Genomic DNA, 16,453 nt, shown 5'->3' on the forward strand with positions numbered 1-16,453 from the left:
AAAGATGGGGGGGGCCCCTGGGTGGGCTCCCTGACAGAGACTGCTCTCTGCAGGCGGTGGAGGAGCTGCTGGAGTCCTTGGACCTGGAGAAGAGCAGCTGCTGCATGGGCCTGAGCCGGGTGAGTGGTCCCTGCGGGGAGGTGGGCCGGCCCTCGCTCTCTGGTCACTCTGTCCTCATGGCTGGCCCTCCCTGCTCAGTCTGACTTCAGGGGTCTCCTGGTGCCCCTTCTGAGTCTTGCCCCCCCAGTCTCCTTACACCCTCCCCCACTTTCCTTACCCTCCTCCCCCCCCCCCCAGCCACTCTGGGGCTGTCCTCTTCAAGCTGTCCTCGTTAGGGCTAGGGGCCAGGATTTCAGATATTCCAGCTGCGGCAAACTTGATTTTTCCCTCTCTCTAAATAACTGGCTTGTTCAGTTGCCATGAACACCTTGTCATGTCAGGAGGGAGTGGGTTGGAAGGTGGCCCTGGACTTGGCCTGGGTCCTGATATGGGGAGTGGGGAAGACAGAAGGCAGGAGAGCTGGAGGACGCAGGAAGGCCGTAGGCAGAGGGCTCCGGAGGACAGAGCCCCCTTTGGCAAGTCGTCCAGGGCTACCAGGATCCCAGAAGGGCAAGCAGGACATGGGGAGGCTGTGCTGCCACCACCTGCCTACGGGCCGAATTCCTCATCTGAATGGAACGTAGAGCATTAAAGGCAGGCACGCCCGGCTCTGGGTGCCAGTCTGCGGAATCGCTCCACACAAGAGGGTCAACTGAGTGTGCCTCCCACAGGCCAGGGAGCCCTGCGTGCCCCTCTCTCCTGAGACGGGGAGGCTTGACCAGCAGCATTCACGTATGTGCTCCAAGGATTGCAGTGGGAAGGAGAGCAGCTGGGAGCCAGACAGAGGGTTCTGGACCGGTCCAGCTGTCGGCTGATGGGGAAGAAACTCCAGCTCCCCAGGCCTCGTGGGGAGAGTGAGGTAGAAGGGTTAGTCGAGAAAAAGGCATAGGTATTGCTTGTCCACGCTGTCCTCTCTGTGCTGCACTCTGAGCCATGTTCTCACCCCCTCCCTCACTGGAAATCCCTTTCCTGCCCCCTTGCTGTATCTTTGTCTCTACTGTCCCTGGTTTTCCCTTGTCCATTTGGCCCCGGCAGTACCTGCTGGTCTCTACTTCTTGGTTTCTGGTTCTATTACTGTTTCTTTCTGTGGTCTCTGTGTCTTCTGCATCCTACCCTCTTTCTCTATCATTACTCTGCTTTTGGTTCTTGCTGTCTGGCTCACCTCTCCTCTCTCCCCTTCCCCAGCTGTCTGTAGGCTCCAGGGCTGCCAGCTCACCTTCTCGCTGGGAAGCCTGCAGTCAAAGATTTCACTTCAGCCTCATGGTCTCTCTCTGGGTGGGCCCCAGCCCCTCTGGCAGGCTGAGCTGCTGCTGGCTGGCATTGGGGTGGCACCTCCTCCAAGGCATGTCTTGGGCAGGAGAGGGCCTGTGTGGGCTGGTCCTCTTCCCGGCTGCCACCTCAGTCCCCTGCATCATTCCAGTGCCTGGCTGAGGCAGTCGAGCCCCAGGGCCCACTCCTCCTCAGGGTGGAATTAGAGGCAGAGGTAGATTTTGCTCATATCTGGTTTGGGAAAGAAGTTTAAGGACTTCTAGGCTGTGGTTGGCACTAGGTAGTGAGCAAGGCTTCTCTGTCACATCCCTTTAAGGGGGGTGGGGCGGGTCTCAGTCTGACTTTACAGGACTCTGAGGGTGGAGGCAAGGAGTTTGGGCAATCTGAGAGCCTCCTGTTATTGTTTGTAAACTTTGTATATATGACTGTGTTGGGGAGGAGATGGCCCCGAACCTTCACCTAATACTCAAAAGGACTCCTTGCCACACAAACATACAGTTTGTTCAAGACAAGTTTGAGGCTCACTGTTCTAGCCTCCAGACCATCCTTTTTCTTTTCACGTGTTTCTGGGCCATTATCTGTCCCCTACCTGGTGCCTCGCTGCTTCTGCCCTCGTCAGACAACTCTGCATGCTGACCACTAGCCCAGGGGACCTGGATATTCCCAGCCTCTGTGGTAGGATCACAGGCGCACACATTGTGCTAGGGTTTGGGACCCATGGGAGATCCCGGCGCTCAGCCCCACGTGGGAATTCGGGAAAGTGTTATAGGAGACTGAGCTGGCTTTCTCCCAGGCCAGCCTCAGGGGACTGGGTTTCCTCGGAGTCGCCAGAGGCAAAGCTTTCTCAGCAGAAAATGTAGACCCTGTCCTCACTTCTCCCCTGAAGGGAGGCCTGGAGATACTGTGCCTAATGGTTTCGAGTGTTTCCCACGGAGTTCATATCTTCTCCTTGCCCCACAAAGGGCATCTTTAGTGTCCTGGGTAAGGTGGAGGTGGGCATATACCTAGGTGTCCCTTTGCCCTCTCTAAGGAGACTAGAGCCTTTTTTTACCTGTCCATTTCCCCCTCTCTCACTCCTCTCCTAGTAGAAAAACATTTGCCCAACTCCAGCTCCGGGCACCAAAGAGTGAGAGGAAAGGCTAGGTGTGGGGTCGTCCAGCTGGTTCCTCTCACATCTGCCCTCCAGCCCCCAAACCTGTATGACTGGTCCCTTGACTGCACCAACCTCCGCCCACCACACGGGCTTCTTCATGAGATGAAACCTGGGTGTGTGGGTAAGGGTGGGGTGTTGGCACATGAAAGAGAGGTCTGAAATGAAACTGAGCTGGGAGGGTACAGAGAAGGGACCCTCTACTCCTTCCCACCCCCTTTCTCTGCACACTGCTTCCTGGACCTTTTTCTTCTGACGCACGTACACTGCCGTCCCCTTCACCTGATCTCAGGTAGCTGGACGCCAAAGGCAGCTGGAGCCTGTGGTTGGGCCCTGTGCTGGGTGGTGGGCACAGGGGGCATGGACAGTGTGGCTGGCAGCAGTGGGGGAAGAAGCCACTGCTGATGTGGCTGAGGGTTGTCCTCTCCCCATTTGACCAATGGTGCTTCATTTCCTTCCTCTCCCAGTGCCTTCCCTGGACTTCCCTTTCCTTTCATCTCTCTTTGAAGTTAGATTTCCCATCTACTCCTCCCCTTGCAGCACCCAGCCTGGCCCTCCTCCTTCGGCCTCTTCTTGCTCCTTCGCTCCTGTCCTGGACACTTGGATTTTCAGGCTCTTCCCAGGCCTGGGGCCACACTTCTGGGCCTGCTGGTTTCTGTGCCTGCCTCTGGTCTCCTCGGCAGGGCCGCCCCCGCCCCACAGTCTCCATCCTTCACCCGGCCTGCTTCTCCACAGGTGTTCTTCCGGGCAGGCACCCTGGCGCGGTTGGAGGAGCAGCGGGATGAAAAGACCAGCAGGAACCTAACCCTGTTCCAAGCGGCCTGCAGGGGCTACCTGGCCCGCCAGCACTTCAAGAAGAAAAAGGTGCTACTCCAGGGACATCCGCATCCTACTCCCCAGCCTGGTGGGCAGAATTGAGTGCTTGGGGTGGAGTGGAGACTGAAGGAAACATGTAGGGACAGGAGGCTGGTCTTGGGACTATGAGTTATTGTTATCTGGGGGAAAGGAGATAGGGACCTCCCAGGGCCACCAAGCCTGGGCCAGGCTGGGGGATGGGCAACCCCCCGGTACCAGCGAGAGTGGTGGTGTGTTTAGCAATGGGGCCATGTGGCCTGATCCAGGGGTTAGGGTGGGGTGGGGGAGCAGGACCCAGACAGAGGTGGGTTGTGGGTTATAGGCTGCTCCATGAAGATTAAGCAGCTGTGTCAGCGACTCCTTTTCTTATTAGCAAGTCCATAAAACAGCCAGCACTACCGCCTCTTGTGTTTCAGCAAGATTAGGTTTTATAGCATAGCCAGGCCAGGGTGCTGGAAATAATCAGGCAGCAAATAAAGCAGATGAAACTATTCCTAATGATGGCGGAGTGGTCAGTGCCCAGTGCAGTGCTCCCAGGGACAGGCTCTCTGTCACCCACTGTCTGAGGGATGGGGGAGGCTGGGGCACAGGGAGTGTTTAACTCCAGGTCACATGGCTAGAAGAGCAGCCCAGTGTGAGGACCTGGCTGATCCTGGGACTGAGGGCCCCACTGTGTGCCCCCTCCCCCAACTTAGATCCAGGACCTGGCCATTCGCTGTGTGCAAAAGAACATCAAGAAGAACAAAGGGGTGAAAGACTGGCCCTGGTGGAAGCTCTTTACCACTGTGCGGCCCCTGATTGAGGTGCAGCTGTCTGAGGAGCAGATCCGGAACAAAGATGTATGTAACAGCCCCAGGAGGGCCAGGTCTCTGGGAGAAAAAGGATCAGTTCGTCCTTGTGGGCAAGAGTCTTACCAGCTTTTCTTGGGCTCCCAAGTGCTTCTTTTCTTTAGTCCAGAGAGCTGGTTCCTTTAACTATGCCCATCAAACAGAAGGCATCCCTCTGAGGTGTGGGCTGAGCCCCTGGGTAGCCCAATAGGATAAAATTCTCAAGCATCCTCGGCATATGGAAAAGGGTCTAGGGATAGGAGTCCCTGGAAGGCCGTGGCTTCCTGCTTCCTTGTGTCTTAGCCCAAGGTTTACCAGCTTTGTTCATCCTAAGAGTGCAGATCATGGGCCCAGCCTCTTGCAGAGCCTCTGGCTCACTTTGCCCTCCTTACTACACCCCAGGAGGAGATCCAGCAGCTGCGGAGCAAGCTTGAGAAGGTGGAGAAGGAACGGAATGAGCTGCGACTCAACAGTGACCGGCTGGAGACCCGGGTGGGTGACTCCCAGCACCAGGCAGACTGGCTCACCTCCACAGGGAGGCTGGGCCTAGGAGGCCCCCCCCCCCGCCCGGTGTTCTGGCTGAGTGAGGCAGGCATTTCAACTGGTGGCATCTCCCTGCCCCCACCCCAGATCTCAGAGCTGACATCGGAGCTGACAGATGAACGTAACACGGGAGAGTCTGCCTCCCAGCTGCTGGACGCAGAGACTGCAGAGAGGCTCCGAGCTGAGAAAGAGATGAAGGAGCTGCAGGTGAGGGCAGGGCTGGGCTAAAGACAGCCACGCTAGCAGCCGCTACACTCTAGTGCCCATCTACTCACCACAAGGACTGGTGGCATCTTTGCCACTAGCCCAGCACCCCTGTCTGCCCTGGGTAAGCGTGTGACCATGGTCTGTGTGGTTCAGGGGTGGGGGTGGGGTGCCGAGCAAGGAGGTGGAACGGCACACCTCCTAACCCCCTCTCCTGCAGACCCAGTACGATGCACTGAAGAAGCAGATGGAGGTGATGGAAATGGAGGTGATGGAGGCGCGTCTCATCCGGGCAGCTGAGATCAACGGGGAAGTGGATGATGATGATGCAGGTGAGTCTGAGGACAGAGGAGCTCAGTTGTGGCCCAAGTGGCAAGCTCTGCTGCCCACTGTGGGGTAACCACACCCTTGTCCAGGCCTGTCTCCTTTGTATAAGTCTGTCATAAGGCTAAAATGAAATAGATGGGAAGTCGAGGTGCCAATAAATGCAGGAGATTATCATGGAGGGCTGTAACAACCATGATGATGACAACGTTTGGGGGCCATGGTCTGGCAGTCCCTGGGGAGAAAGCATACACAGCCACCCCACCCTCTCTTATCTTTTCCCAGGTATTGGCTCCTTCCACTTTGCGAGGAAGCCATCATACCAAAGACCTTTCTGAGTCCCTCCGGCTGACTCCTCCCTGCCCCATCCTGCTTCCCCTCTGCCCTTTCTTGAGGACTCTCAGAACTTCATTCCTCTCTGTCTGCCCCCAACCCCACAGGTGGTGAGTGGCGCCTGAAGTACGAGCGAGCTGTGCGGGAGGTGGACTTCACCAAGAAGCGGCTCCAGCAGGAGTTTGAGGACAAGCTGGAGGTGGAGCAGCAGAACAAGAGGCAGCTGGAGAGGCGGGTGAGTCTGTGGAGGCCTGTGCCTGGGAGCGCCAAGGAGGGGCTCGGGCCACGTGTTGACCCAGTGAATGGCCAGAGGCGCTAGGGAGCGCTGGGGAGGGATTGGCGTGTCAGCCACTCGGTGTGGGGGGACAAGGGCAAACTATTGTTACAGTGTTTTAGTTCTGAACACCCCTTACTTCATCCCTCATCTCTGGGTTTTCCCCTCACTTATCCATCCCCTCCTCACCTTCTCTACCAACTTCTGGGCCTCTGGATGGCCTGTGACCCTGCCCCCCATCTCGGCCCCTAGCTCGGGGACCTGCAGGCAGACAGTGAGGAGAGCCAGCGGACTCTGCAGCAGCTCAAGAAGAAGTGCCAGCGGCTGACAGCTGAGCTGCAGGACACCAAGCTGCACCTGGAGGGCCAGCAGGTCCGCAACCATGAGCTGGAGAAGAAGCAGAGGAGGTGGGTGGGTCCCCCGGCCTGGGCGCAGAGGACCTCCGAGAGCAGCCCCAGACAGGGCTCCCTCCTCCCTCTCCAGGGAGGAGAGAAGGGAGGACCTCAGTTTGGCCGCGGGCTTGCCTGCATGGTCAGTAGTCCTAGAATGTGAGTGGGTCTTACTCCTGACCTCTGTGGAGCACTCAGACCACATCCCCACTGAAGGCCTGCTCAGGCCTCTGCTCTCAGATATGCCCCGGCTCAGTGTTCCTGTCACCCTGCCTCAGCCCAACCAGGACAGGCACCAGCCAGGCCCCATGCAGGAACCACTCCGTCGCAGCCCTGTCCCACGTGCCCGCCCGGCTCCCCGGCTCCCCCTTGCCTCAGCCACACAAACACACTCTCCTGACTAATGTCATTAAACTACTGTGCCACTTCCATCTCATTATGGTAATGACACAAAGGAGGGGGGCAGCCCTCACAGGAGAAAAATCCAATCTAAATTAATTTCCCTGGCTGGGGATGGGAATGGGACGCCTTTATTAGCAACACAGAGGGACCCACACACCCTGGGAACAGCAGGGTGCACCGGGGAGTGGGAACAGAGCCCGGCTCTCCTGTGCAGCGGAGGGGTTCTCAGCAGAGGCACTAGTTGCCTTTGTGAAGGGGCAGCCCTGCAGCCACGACCCTGGAGGTGAGAACTGAAGAGCCCCGTCCTTCCAGTGACCCCAGGTTACCCTTGGCCTCTTGGGCTGGGCTGCTGCTTTGCAGAGAGAGAGGAAACAAGGTCTTAAGTATCTCCCTCCCAATACCAAGACTCTCTGCTTCCCTAGTTCTTATCTTTACCCCACCCTCCCTTTCACCTAGAGGCTGACACTGTTAGCGGGAACCCCTTCTGAGCGCCCCGATCACGGTGCCAGTGCGGCCTAGTTACCATCTTGCTGCACTCCCCACTGGGCAACTTATTAGGTTTCAGCTGCCCGGAGTTTTCTTGCTCTGAGTGTGTGTGTGTAAGAGAGAGAGAGAGAGAGAGAGGGAGGGAGGGATGGGGTTGGGGTTGGGGTTGGGGGGGGACTGTTCAATTTTCTTACAGGAATCTGATTAGCTATTCAGGAAAGGTGTTAAGAGGAGTTTCAGCAATTTGCTCCTTGTTTAAAGTCACTGGACAAGAAAAGGAAGGCTAGGAAGTGGAGGAGTGAAGAAGGAGGCCCCCAACCGTGGACTGTGCTCTTTCCCATTGAAGCACGGGGCCAGCTAGGCATAGTGGGACTGCTGACTCCAGCCCAATGTGGGTGTCCTGGCGGTGACATGGGTACTGCTGGGCAGGTGGGCCTGGCCAAAGGCTGGTGCTGAGAGCCGGGGGCAGGAGCCAAAGTGAACTGTGGAGAGTGAGTTAGACGAGGCAGGATGTCCATGCCTACCCATCTTGATGCCCTCTCTGCCCTCAGGCTGGGCCCTCATTCTTGATCTGTTGAAATGAAAAAAGGTCAAGACTTAACACCCGAGGAGAATGTGTTCACCTCTTCCCTGGAAGCAGTCTGTGTGGCCCCTTAGGCCCACCAAGTCAAAGAAAGGGCTCCTTGGACCTGCTTGATGAAATACGCCCCCATCCCAGACCAGGTTGTTGAGCAGGTCCTCGATGACTTGACCTGTAACCCCTGAATGTCACCTCACCCGGGCCATAGTTCAGGCTGCATGCGTATCCCCTCTGCCTATATCCCATTCATATCTGTGGCATCGTGTCCTGGCAGCCTCTGGGTGCTGGAGACCCAGACTCTTCCCCTGTTTGATGGAGCCACTGTGCCCGTCCGCCTCGCAGGTTTGACGGCGAGCTCTCACAGGCCCACGAGGAGGCCCAGCGGGAGAAAGGGCAGCGGGAGAAACTGCAGCGGGAGAAGGACATGCTTCTGGCCGAGGCTTTCAGCCTGAAACAGCAACTGGAGGTGCGTTGCGATGCCCACCATCCACTCCTCGTCCTCCTCACAGGCCAGGACCAGCCTCATCTTCTCTTTTGCTCCAGGAAAAAGACATGGACATTGCAGGATTCACCCAGAAGGTCGTTTCACTGGAGGCTGAGCTCCAGGACATTTCTTCCCAAGAGTCCAAGGATGAAGCCTCTCTGGCCAAGGTCAAGAAACAGCTCAGGGACCTGGAGGCCAAGGTCAAGGATCAGGAAGAGGAGCTAGATGAGCAGGCGGGGACCATCCAGATGTTGGAACAGGTGCTGGAGGGCTTGGCTAAGGGAGGCACCACCATCCCCACAGCTAACTGAGGCCTGGGCCTGAGGAGGGCAGGATCCAAATTCAGACATTCATTTGCTCATTCATTGCCTTGGTCACAAAATGTTGAGTGAGCACCTGATCTGTGCCAGCCAGTGAGAAGCTAATTAAGCTTTTGTGGTGTTTTTCACAAGAACAAATCTTGACTGAGCTCTAGTAAAGGGGCTCAGGATGCACAGCAGCCAGAAGGCCATGAGTCCACCCAGGCTGCCACTGAGCCACCATATCAGTTCTGGGAGCTAGAGCCTGGGAGCCAAATGGAAAAGCTGCAGGGTTGTCCTCAGCTTCTCTGCGCCTTCTCTGGGCCTGTGCTAGACACCTAGTAAGGGAGTTCAGCTTCTCCGGGAAAGCCCACTGCCACAGGAGCAACGTGGGAGCAAAGCGAACTGCTGGCGGAGATGTTCCCTGCTCCTGAGTCTGGAGTGAGCTGCCCATCAGTGTTCAGTGGGTGGGGTCAGAGTGCTGCTGGGAAAGGAACCCAGTCTCTACTCCTGCCCACCTCCAGGCCAAGCTGCGCCTTGAGATGGAGATGGAGCGGATGAGACAGACCCATTCCAAGGAGATGGAAAGTCGCGATGAGGAGGTGGAGGAGGCCCGGCAGTCGTGTCAGAAAAAGGTAAGGCAGTGGGTATTTACCTATCCAGTATAAATGCCGCTTCCCCCATCACTGCTTTAAAAGGGATTTGTGTTTCCCTGCCTCAGCCATGCTATCTTTCATTGCCATTCTGGACCAGGAGTCTCCACTCTTGGCATTAGCTGGGATGTGTGCTCTCAGGGTCTACAGAGAAACTCGGGCCCTTGAGGAACTAGTGCTTTCTGCTTTCTGTGCCAATCAGCAGTCCACCCTGTGCTGCCCTGTGCAGTCAGCTGCCTGGCTCAGTGGGGCCTGCCCATTCTGGAACGGGGCTCCCACTCTGGCTTGGGGCCACCATGCATGTTCTGCCATCCCTCCTCGACCTCCCAGGCTGCTCTGAAACACTAGGAAGTTCACATTCAGGGTCTGCTCTCTCTGGGGTCATCCATGCTCAGCCCTGCCCCACTGTTTTCCCGGGGTGGGGGCGTATCCAGAACAAAAGGGGACTGGCTGGCTCCAGACACTGAAGGGACTGACGGGGCTTTGTACCCACGGTTCTCCAGTTAAAACAAATGGAAGTGCAGCTTGAGGAGGAATACGAGGATAAGCAGAAGGTGCTACGAGAGAAGCGGGAACTGGAGAGCAAGCTCGCCACACTCAGTGACCAGGTGAGTCACTGAGACTGTTGGATGGGGTCTGGCCAGCTGCCTGCCCCATTTGGACTTAGGGATGGGACTCTTAGGTGTAGAAAACTGGGAACATGGCCTGACCAGGCGGTGGCGCAGTGGATAGAGCGTCGGACTGGGATGCAGAGGACCCAGGTTCGAGACCCTGAGGTTGCCAGCTTGAGCACAGGCTCATCTGGCTTGAGCAAAAGCTTACCAACTTGAGTCCAAGGTCACTGGCTCGAGCAAGGGGTTACTTGGTCTGCTGAAGGCCTGTGGTCAAGGCACATATGAGAGGGCGATCAATGAACAACTAAGGTGTCGCAACGAAAAACTGATGATTGATGCTTCTCATCTCTCTGAGTTCCTGTCTGTCTGTCCCTATCTGTCCCTATCTCTGACTTTCTCTCTGTCCCTGAAAAAAAGAAAAAGAAAAAGAAAAAAAGAAAACTGGGAACATGGAGGAGGGTGCTGGGCTCTATAGGACCCACTGTCATTCATCACTTGTGGAATGGGGGTGATAGCCATACATGGTGCACCCAGGCTTTCCTTATTTTATTGGCTGGCATGATCCTGGCACTTCCACCGTCATTGCTCAGTAGGGGGACTCAGAATGAGAGCGAGGGTGAGGTGTGGGCTCGGGGAAGACAGGAGGAGGCTCTGTGGTGGAGCCCAGAGCCCCAACTTCTGGTGTCCACCCAGGTGAACCAGCGGGACTTTGAGTCAGAGAAGCGGCTCCGGAAGGACCTGAAGCGCACCAAGGCCCTGCTGGCAGATGCCCAGATCATGCTGGACCACCTGAAGAACAACGCGCCCAGCAAGAGGGAGATCGCCCAGCTGAAGAACCAGGTATCTGCAGAGAGGATGTAGTCAGCTCTCAGTGCAGCGGAGCTTAGTTTTTCAATTTCTTTCTCTCCCTCTTGTCCCTCTCAATGGTTCTTGAATTCTGGGAACGGAAGGTGACAGAGAAGAGGGAGAAGCCACTTGTAGCAACCATACTCCCCAGGGCTTCTGCATGATGTACAGTGTGCCTGCCAATCCCTGGGATGTTGTGGGTGGGTGCCTGTTCTGGGAAGAGATGCCTATGCATGCACCACAACACCCCAAGTTCCCAGGGTCCAAAGTGAACAGAGGAGGCGAGAGCCTGGGCTCTCTCTCCCCTGTGAACACCCTGCATAGCCCTCCTGCCCCCAAGGAATGGCTGACATCTTTCCCTGGCTCTGTGTCCAGCTGGAGGAGTCCGAGTTCACCTGTGCAGCAGCCGTAAAAGCTCGCAAAGCAATGGAGGTGGAGATCGAAGACCTGCATCTGCAGATTGATGACATCGCCAAAGCCAAGACAGCGGTGAGGAACCGGGGTATACGAGGCCGGGCTGTGGGAGCCTGGAGTTGTGACAGTGGCTGCCTTCACTTCAAACAGGGACCTTTCCCCAGCCAGGTCCCTTTCCCATCAGAACTTTCTGCAGGGAGAGCAGGCCTCCCTCCTCTGTCTCTCTCACTAACAGCAGAGGCCCGGGAGGGGACGAGGTGGAAGAGGGAGCCAGCAAGGGCCCATCTCCCTGTTTAAACACCTGCCTGTGGGAGCTTGGCTGCAGGCCCCAACACCATAAATAAAAGCAGTTAATGTGGCTAAGGGAAGTAAGCGGGTGCCTAGAGAGTAGCGAAAGCACCGATAAGGGGATGGGATGGCTCATTTCCCTCCCCTTCCCCTGGCCAGCCCACTGACAAGCCCAAGTGGCAGCTAATTAGAGCTCTTATATAATGCCTCCCTTTTAATTCCCCACCTCTCCCATGGCCCATCCATTGCTGGCTGAGAATTCATTACTGGGATGTGGCAACCAGTACCATCTCGAGCAGGGAATGGGGCAGGGGCCGAGGCTGGGCTTGGCTTGGGGCTCCACGACCCCATAGCTAGCCACCTGGCTACTGATGCCAATCTCCCAGGCTTGATTTATCCCAGTGACATTTGTGCTCCTCAGCAGTTTTCAGGTGAGTAATTCAAAATCTTTAATTGTGTTAAAAAGGGCTGTTATAAAATTACCATTTTATTTAAATCTGAGTTAATAAATTTCTTGGCAGAGGCTTCTTCAGCTCCCCACAGCCCAGTAACAAGATGGATGGGGCAGAGAAGGAGCCAACACAGTCATTTTGGTTTGGAATTACAGGCTAATAGATTCATTCATTTCCTGAAGCTGCTGTTGGCTGTCTCTTCCCCTCCCCCCAGGCATGGACTGGCTGTGGGGGCTGGATGGTCAGGGAGCAGGTGGCCCCAGGGGAATACAGAATCCACGCCTGAGAGCTACACAGACTCGAGGGGTCCTTCCTGGGGCCTGAAGGGGACAGAGGGTATAGACGTTAGGGCTTAGACTGCTAGTTCCATGATGATAGGTCGCTTGTTGTGGACAGACCTTTTCATTAGCTCCCCGAGAACTGCCAGAAAGCAGCTGCCATTTAGGCCAGGGTCTGCCTGTGCTGCAAGGACAGCCCTTTCCCGCAGCTCCCTGATCACACTGGTCCTGGGATCCACCCCAGAATGTGGGCCTGGCCTCCTCGCCACCCCCCTCCCACTGGAAGTGACATGGAAGGTTCGAACTTGCGCCTGGCCTGAGGCCTTCTGATCTGTATCTGCTTCTGTCCAGCTGGAGGAGCAGCTGAGCCGCCTTCAGCGGGAAAAGAACGAGATACAGAACCGGCTGGAGGAGGATCAGGAGGACATGAATGAGCTGATGAAGAAGCACAAGGCAGCTGTGGCTCAGGTACCCTGCCCACGAGTGCTCACCACACCCTGTGCCACAGACACTGGTCCTCCTCTGGTCCTCCTCAGAGGTCCCCAGTACAGCCACTTCTTGGGAGAGGTTGCAGTGCCTGCCGTCCCTGACACTCGGGGTAGAGTGGAATGGGGTGGAGTTGAGGTTCATAGGGGATCCTGCTTCAGCACTCACTCCTTCCCCAGGCCTCCCGGGACCTCGCTCAGATGAATGACCTTCAAGCTCAGCTAGAGGAAGCCAACAAAGAGAAGCAAGAGCTGCAGGAGAAGGTGGGGACCAAGGTTTCCCTTGGTAAAGAGAGAGTCCCGGGATCACCATGCATGGGGATGAACCCCCAAGCTCACAGGGTAGCAAGCACTTCTCTCTGCCCTCCGCAATCCACAGAGCAGCATCAAGTACAGAGAGCTAGGCTTGGAGCCATATCGCCGTAGCAGACATTTTGGCTTCAGCTGCCTCATTGCACATTTCTAGTCCCTCTCTGGTCGTTAGCTTTCTCCTTTGTCTCCAAAGGGCTAAATCTGTGCCAGTGCTTGGCCAGGTGGGGAATGTCTCTGGCTTGGGAACCCATTCTTCCACATCCCCTACACACCCTCCCTCTTCAGCCTTCTGGTCACCATAGTGATCTTTCCAGCACCGCACTCTACCTCTCCCCCCCCGCCCCCCGCTGGACTCAGTTCTTCTCTTCCTGCTTCCCACCCCCCAGCTACAAGCCCTCCAGAGCCAAAAGGAGTTCCTAGAGCAGTCCATGGTGGACAAGTCCTTGGTGAGCAGGCAGGAAGCTAAGATCCGAGAGCTGGAGACACGCCTGGAGTTTGAAAGGACACAAGTGAAGCGGCTGGAGGTGGGTGCACACTTCTCCTGGTCACCGTGACCAGGGCAGAGCTGCCCTGGCAGCCAGAGCCACTTATGCTGAGCAGGGCTGGGCAGGCCCGTGGACACTCCTCAGAGGCCTCTGCCAAGCTGCCAGGCCAGCTGACGGGGCGATGCCTTCTCCCCTGCCCGCCTGGCTGTTCTCTGGGCACCGTGGAGCCTGCCTGCTTTACATTCTGTTTTCGTGCTTACTTTCTGCCAAGGGACCAGAGCAGCTTAGCTTTTCGTCTTCATATTTTCCTCCACCATGAGCTCCCCCCGCAGGTTCGCCTCACTCGCTCTCTGGTAGGGTCATAAATATGCAGTGAACGGCGCCACTTCTAGGAGGCTGAAGTCTATTCTCTCATCTCACAGCTCTCCCTTTCTCTCCCTTCCCTTTCTTATTCCCCTTTTCCTCACTTCTTCCTACCCTTCTCGTCTCTCTCTGTTTTTCCTCCTTCTCTCGTCATTTTTCTCTAGTTTGGCCCCATCCTTTCTTCTCTTTGTGTTTTTCCTTTCCCTGATCTGATTCCCTTTTCCTACCCTCTCCTTGTTTCTTCCCTTTTCCCCCCTCCCATTCCTCCTCTCCCTCTATTTTTCATTCTCTTCCCTTCAACCCTTCTCCTTTTTCTATTCATCTCTTTTTAATCTCTCCTTCCTGTCAACTGTGATCTCCACACTCCAAATTCAATCCTTTCTGTTTAATGTCCCAGAACCAGCATGCTCCAGCTCCCTCCCTTTCCGACAGAGCAGGTAGGAGAAAGAAGCAGGCAGCATTCTCTCTCTCTGTCTCTCTCTGTCTCTCTCTGTCTCTCTCTCTCTCTCAGACGTGTCTAAGCACCAGCAGTTCTCCATGACAACTGTGTTCATGGGATGTGGGTGCTGAGGAGCATCCCTGCCACATTCCGTCAGCCCCTCGGTCGAGTAGGCACTAGGGTTAGAGACGGAAACAGGTGACTGTGGGCTGGCAGTGGGCATCTGGAGGGCATTAATACCCTTGACCTAAGAAGAGACTATGACTGGACCTCCCAAAATGGGCTCACAGTCCTCAGGAGAGCTAGAGAGAGAAGAGACTTATTAATAGCTCATGTTCTGCCTTGGTAATATTTTGATCTCCATTTTACATATAGGAATGGGTAAGTAGGTTGACTAAGGTCACAGAGCTATCCAGGGACAGAAGAGGTCATTGGCCTGGTAGATATAGGACACATTTACTATACTTGTCTCCTTTTCTGGTGGACCCCAGTCCCTTTCCTCAGCTCTCTCTCATTTCCCCTACTGCTCAGAAATGCAATATTGTGGTTTACATGTATAGACTATTAAACAAAACTGGCCATTAGCGATCAGGTAACCAACCTAGTGCTGTTATTCTAGAGGAACAGAGACTGGGGCGCAGATAGTCAGGTTGGAACCAGGGTTCTTCCCTCACACTCTGTCCCGATCTCCAGGTCCTTTCTTGCTCAGCATCCTATGGCCCAGAGGAGGAAGCATGTTCAAGTTTCTGGGGGAAGAGAAATTCATCAGGCTTAGAGGGATGATTGTTTGGTCTCCTCCTAATTTGGGAACTCTTAGTAAAGCCATTTACCTCTGGGCTCAGGATCTAGCTTTTGGAGCTTCTGGGTTCCGGGTCTGCGAGGGAAGCCTGCTGCTCATGGCGGCCCCACACGTGATGTCAGTCAGCATGGACAGGCCCAGGCTGTCGCCAGACCTTGGGAGTGCTAATGATGATACTAACACCTTTTCTCTTCCCAAATGCCTTCGTGTACTTTACCTTATTCGGTCCTCAGAAGACCCCCGGGGGACTAGGTGTTATTCTCCCATTGTACAGAAAGTCAGAGGAAGCTGCCTCAGAGGGCTTTAGCTGCTTGCCCACCTACCAGTGAGTGGTGGAGCCAGAGCTGGACCCCAGGCCTCCTGACTCCAGAGTTCCACCACAGCCCTCTCCACCTGGCTGATGGGCCCCTCTGTCCACCTCCCTGTCCAGAGCCTGGCCGGCCGGCTCAAGGAGAACATGGAGAAGCTGACTGAGGAGCGGGATCAGCGCATAGCAGCTGAGAACCGGGAGAAGGAGCAGAACAAGAGGCTGCAGCGGCAGCTCCGGGACACCAAGGAGGAGATGGGCGAGCTGGCCCGGAAGGAGGCCGAGGCAAGCCGCAAGAAGCATGAACTGGTAATGCACCCCACCCTGGGGCCCCCACCTGGCAGCCCACTGAGTAGCTTCTAAGTGCACACCTTACTCCTGGGCGGGGGGGGGGGGCTGCAAAGAAACCATGGTTTAGAGCAGGGGTCCCCAAACTATGGCCTGCGGGCCGCATGCGGCCCCCTGAGGCCATTTATCCGGCCCCCGCCGCACTTCCGGAAGGGGCACCTCTTTCATTGGTGGTCAGTGAGAGGAGCATAGTTCCCATTGAAACACTGATCAGTTTGTTGATTTAAATTTACTTGTTCTTTATTTTAAATATTGTATTTGTTCCCGTTTTGTTTTTTTACTTTAAAATAAGATATGTGCAGTGTGCATAGGGATTTGTTCATAGTTTTTTTTTTTATAGTCCGGCCCTCCAGCGGTCTGAGGGACAGTGAACTGGCCCCCTGTGTAAAAAGTTTGGGGACTTCTGGTTTAGAGAATTAGAAGAAAAGAAGACATGTCATGAGGACAGTCCAGGAAGCCCTAAGGGCAGGCCAGGGACTAAGGGTTGCCCTGGAGTCTCCATTGGGCAAGACCAGGCCCAACAGCCCAGTAACACCAGAGCTAAAAACAAACATAAAAAAAGCTCTGTAGGCTTGCATCCATGTATCTCCTGTCTGGCTGGGAGAGCCTGGAACTAGGCTTCTTCTGGGGCAGCTGGATGAGAGACTAGCCCTCCTGTGAACTGGACTAACCACTGTCCCTCCTAGGAAATGGACATGGAGAGTCTGGAGGCTGCTAACCAGAGCCTGCAGGCCGATCTAAAACTGGCATTCAAGCGCATCGGAGACCTGCAGGCTGCCATTGAGGATGAGATGGAGAGCGATGAGAACGAGGACCTCATCAACAGGTAAGAGGCATCTCTAGGGCAGCTTC

At 55.7% G+C, this 16,453-nt stretch overlaps 1 protein-coding gene across 21 annotated transcripts in view; it reads left to right on the forward strand.

Moving 5' to 3' along the window:
* The window catches only part of MYO18A (myosin XVIIIA), a 97,466-nt gene that overhangs the window by 69,009 nt on the left and 12,004 nt on the right, over window positions 1-16,453 (forward strand). For all 21 annotated transcript variants that reach the window (XM_066363636.1, XM_066363637.1, XM_066363638.1 and 18 more), the window contains 19 exons: window positions 54-119; window positions 3,254-3,382; window positions 4,069-4,212; window positions 4,603-4,692; window positions 4,831-4,950; window positions 5,168-5,279; window positions 5,712-5,839; window positions 6,131-6,285; window positions 8,078-8,201; window positions 8,279-8,479; window positions 9,043-9,153; window positions 9,675-9,779; window positions 10,479-10,625; window positions 11,007-11,120; window positions 12,415-12,531; window positions 12,729-12,812; window positions 13,247-13,384; window positions 15,377-15,562; window positions 16,288-16,427. In XM_066363636.1, coding sequence (XP_066219733.1) covers window positions 54-119; window positions 3,254-3,382; window positions 4,069-4,212; window positions 4,603-4,692; window positions 4,831-4,950; window positions 5,168-5,279; window positions 5,712-5,839; window positions 6,131-6,285; window positions 8,078-8,201; window positions 8,279-8,479; window positions 9,043-9,153; window positions 9,675-9,779; window positions 10,479-10,625; window positions 11,007-11,120; window positions 12,415-12,531; window positions 12,729-12,812; window positions 13,247-13,384; window positions 15,377-15,562; window positions 16,288-16,427 — 2,411 coding nt within the window. The remainder of the gene's footprint in view (window positions 1-53; window positions 120-3,253; window positions 3,383-4,068; window positions 4,213-4,602; window positions 4,693-4,830; window positions 4,951-5,167; window positions 5,280-5,711; window positions 5,840-6,130; window positions 6,286-8,077; window positions 8,202-8,278; window positions 8,480-9,042; window positions 9,154-9,674; window positions 9,780-10,478; window positions 10,626-11,006; window positions 11,121-12,414; window positions 12,532-12,728; window positions 12,813-13,246; window positions 13,385-15,376; window positions 15,563-16,287; window positions 16,428-16,453) is intronic.

Source organism: Saccopteryx leptura, chromosome 2 (assembly GCF_036850995.1).
Source record: "Saccopteryx leptura isolate mSacLep1 chromosome 2, mSacLep1_pri_phased_curated, whole genome shotgun sequence".
Classification (NCBI taxonomy): domain Eukaryota; kingdom Metazoa; phylum Chordata; class Mammalia; order Chiroptera; family Emballonuridae; genus Saccopteryx; species Saccopteryx leptura.